Here is a 6,432-nt window from a genome sequence, read left to right on the forward strand (position 1 = left end):
CTTCAATGGAGTTTAGAGAGAATATTTTGGGAGGGAAATGGGTTTGATTTTGGGTTTGTGTATTATGAGAGTTAAAAGACTTGTTTAATACTTAAAAATACTTCAATATACCTATAAAAACTAATTATAACCGTCCCCCACCCTAACTTAATTAGTTAATGAATTACCAAACCACCCCTACCTAGGTCGAACCTAGGCAGCATACCCAAGCCCCATTCACGAGTCCCCGCCCACAGGGCGTGGTTTGAACCATGGACCGTACTGGTCACTCGTGGTTTGGGTTAGAGAGGGGAGGATCAAGGTCTTGGTGAGGAGACTAAGTCTCAACTCACGAGACCCTTCCACGGAGCGTGAGTTGGTCCACGGACCGTACTGCACGTCCGTGGAATGGGGATGAGCCATGGAATTTTAGGGACCTTTTGAGGAGGCTAAGGCTGGACTCACGACACCCATCTATAGGGCATGAGTCAGTCCACGCCTCGTGTTCCTCCCTTCGTGGATGGGACTATTTTTCGACAATTTTTTAGCTGCCCTGGGCCCTCATCAAGGACCCTTGGGGTCCTTAGGGGGGCCATGCCTTGATGTTTAGGGACTAACACCTTAGTACTAGGTTACGGAAGTTGTTTTATGACTCTTATCTTGACATTTACCCTATTTATGACACTAGACGTCATGTTAGGCTCTAGCTTAGGTCATTGGATTTCTGGGATGTTACATTATCTTTCCCTTGGGAACATTTGTCCCCGAATGATGACCAAAACATCTAACTAAGTTAGAAACTCTAGACTAGAAGCCCATCATGCTTGAAACATCAAAATTGAGCAAAACTCACAAATACACTCTTCACCATATGCAATATTCAAGAGGAGGAAACTTCAACTCCTTTTCCCAACATGGCCAAAAAAACACAAGAAAGCAAGAACTTCATCTACTAATTCCATATGCATGCAACTCATCAATTCACATAAGCATGGGAGGAACTAACTTCTCCAACTCAAGAAAGCTCAACACAACAATATTAAGCCAACATGTCACTTCATCAAAACATCATTAAGCATGTTCCTCATTTCACTTCATGGAGTCAAAAATGCAACCATCATCCAAAAATGCAAATCAACATGAGAAATATGCAAATCATGCAAAATCAACATATATAAAAAAAAATGAATTCTCACAAAAACATGCATAATATAGTGAAATCATGGAAAATCATACAACACTCGTGACTCCCAAAACACTAAACTTAAGAGGAACTATTTACCTCATGCTTGAATAGGAGTAGAAGGAAAAAGATGAGGGTAGCGGACATCATATCGGCCTCGGCCTCCCATGTGGCACGCTCAACAAGGTGGTTCCTCCAAAGAACATTAACGGAGGCTACTTCCTTATTTCTTAACTTCTTCACTTGCCGGTCCAAAATCCCAACTGGGACCTCTTCATAAGAAAGGTTCTCATCAACTCCTAAACCCTCTAAAGGAAGGATGGACATCGGATCACCAATGCACTTCTTGAGCATGGATACATGAAACACCGGGTGAACCGAAGCCAACTCACTTGGTAAGTCTAACTCATATGAAACTTTCCCAATACACTTCAAGACTTGGTATGGGCCCACATACCGGGGACTAAGTCTCCCGCTCTTGCCAAACCTCATCACACCTTTCATAGGTGCGATTTTCAAGTAGACCCAATCACCAACGTCAAATTCAAGATCTCTTCTTCTATTATCGGCATAGGACTTTTGCCTACTCTGGGACGTCTTCAACCTCTCTCTAATGAGTCGAACTTTCTCAATGGCATCATAGATTAGTTCGGGACCAATTAGAGAAAACTTACATACTCCAAACCAACCCACCGGTGATCTACACCTTCTACCATATATTGCTTCAAACGGAGCCATGGTAATGCTAGAGTGGTAACTATTGTTGTAGGCAAATTCTATCAAAGGAAGATAATAGTCCCAATTACCCTTGAAATCAATCACACACGCCCTCAACATGTCCTCTAGAATTTGAATGGTGCGCTCGGCTTGACCATCCGTTTCAAGGTGGAAAGTGGTACTAAGTTTAACATTGGTACCAAGTCCTTGTTGAAAAGCATTCCAAAAATGTGAAGTAAATTGAGTACCTCTATCTGATATGATAGAAAAAGGAACCCCATGCAACTTCACTACCTCCTTGATGTATAACTTAGCATAGTCTTCCACCGAAAAAATAGTCTTGACGGGAAGGAAATGGGCTGATTTGGTCATCCTATCAACAATGACCCAAATAGAATCATGTTGCCTTCGTGTACGAGGCGAACCCACAACAAAGTCCATGTTCACATCCTCCCACTTCCAAGTGGGAACATATATCTCTTGGAGAAAACCTCTCGGTCTTTGATGTTTGGCTTTGACTTGTTCGCAATTCAAACATTTGGACAAAAATCCGCTATATCTGTCTTCATACCTTTCCACCAATAGACTTTCCATTGATCATGGTACATATTAGTGGCTCCTGAATGAATCGAATATCACGAACCATGGGCCTCTTCTAGAATTTTCTCCCTTAAACCATCAACATCCGGAACACATAACCTACCTTGGTACCTAAGCACCCTATCTCCCCCTTGGGAGAAAGCCTCAATGAACTTTTTGAGAACCGATTCTTTCAATTCCATTAGAATAGGATCAAGATATTGCTTAGACTTTACATTAACAACGAAGGACGATTAGAACTATGATGAACCGTGAATCCACCCATGGTAGAATCCACTAGTTGGACACCTAACCGAGCCAATATATGCACATCACGAACCAATTCCTTTTTCGCATCTTCTACATGAGCCACACTACCCATGGACAATCTACTTAGGGCATCCGCAACCACATTAGCTTTGACGGGGTGGTATAGGACACTTATGTCATAATCTTTCAAAATCTCTAACCATCTCCTTTGATGGAGATTCAAATCTTTTTGGCTAAACACATATTGAAGACTCTTGTGGTCAGTAAACACATCTGCATGCACCCCATAGAGATAGTGTCTCCATATTTTCAAGGCAAAAACCACCATCGCTAGCTCGAGGTCATGGGTTGGGCAATTCTTTCCGTGAGTCTTGAGTTACCTTGAAGCATAGGTGATTACCTTACCATGTTGCATTAAAACACACCCCAACCCTACTCTTGAAGCATCACAATACACTACAAACCCAAACCTGTCGGTACCCTTTGATAAGGTCAACACCGGAGTGGATGTGAGTCTATCCTTCAATTCTTTGAAGCTCTTCTCACAAGCCTCCGTCCTCTCAAATTTGGACTTCTTTTGGGTCAAGGTCGTTAATGGAGAAGTGATAGAGGAGAAACCCTCAACAAATCTCCTATAGTAACCGGCCAAATCCAAAAAGCTTCGGATGTCGGTGGGACTTAGGGGTCTAGGCCAACTCTTAACCACATCTGTTTTCCTAGGATCGACTTTTATACCCATGCTTGATACAATATAACCAAGGAAAGCAACCGACCTTAGCCAAAACTCACACTTGCTAAAATTAGCATACAATTTTTTTTTTATCTTTAAGGACTTGCAATACTATCCTCAAATGCTTCATGTGATATTCCTCACTCTTAGAGTAGATCAAAATACCGTCAATAAAAATGATCACAAACGAAACAAGATATTGCCTAAACACCCTATTCATAAGGTCCATGAAGGCCGTCGGGGCATTGGTCAACCCAAAAGGCATTTCTAGGAATTCATAGTGACCATATCTTATTCGAAAGGCTATTTTAGGAATGTCAACCCCACTAACCTTAAGTTGGTGATAGCCCGACCTCAAGTCAATCTTTGAAAAGTAACTCGTTCCATGGAGTTGGTCAAACAAATCATCAATCCTAGGGAGAGGGTACTTATTCTTTATAGTGACCTTGTTCAATTGTCGGTAATCAATACACATCCTAAGGGACCCATCTTTCTTCTTTACGAACAATACCGGTGCACCCCATGGAGATATGCTTGGTTGAATAAAACCCTTGTCTAGCAAATCAAGCATGCAACCAATCCATCCCCAATATAACATCAAAGTCAAACATATCTAATTCTATCAAATCAACCAATGTGACTTTATGAGACAATGAGATGGGACAACTCCTATAAACTCTTTTAGCTATAACTGAGTCACCCACTGGGGTAGAAACCAAAAAGGGTTATTTTAAGACATCAGGGAGTACATCAAATTTCATTGCCACAAAAGGAGTAACAAAAGACAAAGTGGCCCCAAGTTCTAATAATGCATAAACATTAATTGAGAATACTTGTAACATAACGGTAACAACGTCCGGAGAGCCCTCTTGATCACTTCGGGATTGGAGGGTATGTAAGCGATTCTTCTTGGGAGCATCGAAATTTGAGCCACTTAGAGGGCTTGCTTTCCCTCTCTCCCTTGAACCTTTAACATGGGGCAAACTTTCACCATATGGCCACTCTTTATGCAATGAAAACAACCATCCGTTCCAATAAGACATTTGCCCTCATGTCTCTTGCCACACTTAATACATGTAGGCTTTGTCATGAAATATCCACCACCATTGCCTCCTTGAGGCTTAGGGTTAGACATCCTAACTCTATTGGGTCTCGGAGCATTGGTGGAACCTTGGTTGGAAAACCACTTTTCGAACCTTGGTTTGTCTTGAATCTCAAACTTACCCTTGGAGGAGTTTCTATCATCGGTCCTAGGCCTCTTCACATCTCTATTCCTTTCTTGGAGTTTTTCATCCTCCATTTGTTTAGCATACACCATAAGACGAGATATATCCATGTTGTCATGAAGCATAGCCGAACGGCATTCTTTCCTCACCAAGCTAGACACACCTATTACATACCTACTCATCTCATCTCTTGGCTCCACCACCATATGGAGCATACTTGGACAATTAGGTAAACTTAAGAGAATATTCTTCAACACCCATGCTTCCTTGGGCCATACCGTTCATTTGATACCCGGCTAATTTTGCCTTCTCTCTAGAGGTTACCCCCATAGCCTCTACTATCTTCTTTATCTCCTCAATAAATTCTTGAGAGTCTTCACCCACTTTAGAGCAAAAGAACTTTGGAGAGTTCATCCTCGTGAAGTCTCTCAACCTTGAGGCCCTTGTGTTCTCATTGGTGTTCCCATGAGTTCTAGCATCTCTAGTGACTTGAGTCGTTAGGACACGGGTCAAGATTTGGAGAGCAGGCCTAATCTCCACATTAGTCATAGTCCCCTCATGTTGAGAATCTTTAGGATCTTCGGGACCTGTGGATCTTGGGAAGGATCTCCCTCATTAGAAATCTCCTCTTCCCTTCTTCCTGAGGACACCCTCCTTGTAGCCAGATCCTATATGCACAATAGAAAGGTTAGGAAAAGGACTTCATAGAGGTCAAAACTCTAAAGCACGACTAAAGAGTAATCTAGAAGTGAGAGTGCTTAAACATCTTATAGACTCTAATTCATAAATGTGGCACGCTTCACACTCATGAACAAGACTCTACTAGACGTGGTTCATGAGACATCACCCTAAATATCAAACCAAAACCTTATGCTCTGATACCAAGTTTGTCACGACCCAAGGGTACCCCCTAGAAGTAACACGACATACTCGACCTCGAAAGGGGTCTCATACAAGCCCTTAGCATGGTCATAACATAAAGACATGGAATAATGTGGAAAAAAGTAAAACTTTTACAATAGAAGTCAACTTCTTTCATTAAGGAAAATAGGAAACTATACTTGTCTCAATCCCCATCTAGAACATAGTAGTACAAATAGGGACGAAGCCCTTTACATCAATAAAGTCTTCATGAATAGAAAAAAATACAACATAGTCTAGAATATAGAAGAAAACTAGAACTAGAATCAATGACATCTTGTGCTCGAACTTGAGGACTCACCAAGTTTAGGGAATAGTCGACCCAAGCTTCACCTTGAAGAAGTAGTAGTCTCAACGATCAGAACCTACACTCCTAGTAAAAGGGTATAGAAAGGGGTTGGCACAATTAATTGTACTAAGTATGGAAGCATGCGTAAAAACCTTAAATCATGCAAAAGGGAACATTTGGTTGAAATCATGCCTTATCAATTTTAAAAGACATTATGCACCTTTAAAGTAATCACCAAGTCAAATCATGCAATAAACCACTTTGGACCACCATAGTAGTGCACTTCTCACCTTGACTTCACCCAAGCTAACAATCATGGACAAGGAAACATCATGTTTATAGTTCGTGATAAGCAAGTCATTACAAATACCAACTCATTACATACACACATGGATTTATATACATTCATGTCAAAAGTAAACCACACCATAACCCCTTCATAAGTCTACTTGTGCAATGCACAAGTGAAATCCCATACCCCCACTCATACTAAGTAATACCTCTCAAGTAATCATAGCATATGACTTGTGTTTGTATT

The 6,432-nt window shown here is 41.2% G+C and overlaps 1 protein-coding gene across 1 annotated transcript; it reads right to left on the minus strand.

Moving 5' to 3' along the window:
• Window positions 1-4,183: 4,183 nt before the first annotated feature.
• On the minus strand, window positions 4,184-4,890 carry LOC125823545 (uncharacterized). Its single transcript, XM_049502907.1, has 2 exons — window positions 4,683-4,890; window positions 4,184-4,461 (listed from the first exon to the last, which is right to left on the minus strand). The coding sequence occupies exons 1-2, from the start codon at window positions 4,888-4,890 to the stop codon at window positions 4,184-4,186; spliced, it is 486 nt and encodes a 161-aa protein (XP_049358864.1).
• Between the last annotated feature and the right edge of the window lie 1,542 nt (window positions 4,891-6,432).

This window comes from Solanum verrucosum, unplaced genomic scaffold (assembly GCF_900185275.1).
Source record: "Solanum verrucosum unplaced genomic scaffold, falcon-dt-bn FXZP01000012.1, whole genome shotgun sequence".
Taxonomy (NCBI): Eukaryota; Viridiplantae; Streptophyta; class Magnoliopsida; order Solanales; family Solanaceae; genus Solanum; species Solanum verrucosum.

Bases quoted from the DNA above. Each gene is read 5' to 3' on its own strand.
- LOC125823545 (XM_049502907.1), bottom strand. From the start codon at position 4,890: ATGGTGGTGGAGCCAAGAGATGAGATGAGTAGGTATGTAATAGGTGTG. The intron at 4,462-4,682 runs GTAAGTTTGAGA...CATTGCATAAAG, and splicing joins TGATAGAAACTCCTCCAAGG to AGTGGCCATATGGTGAAAGT.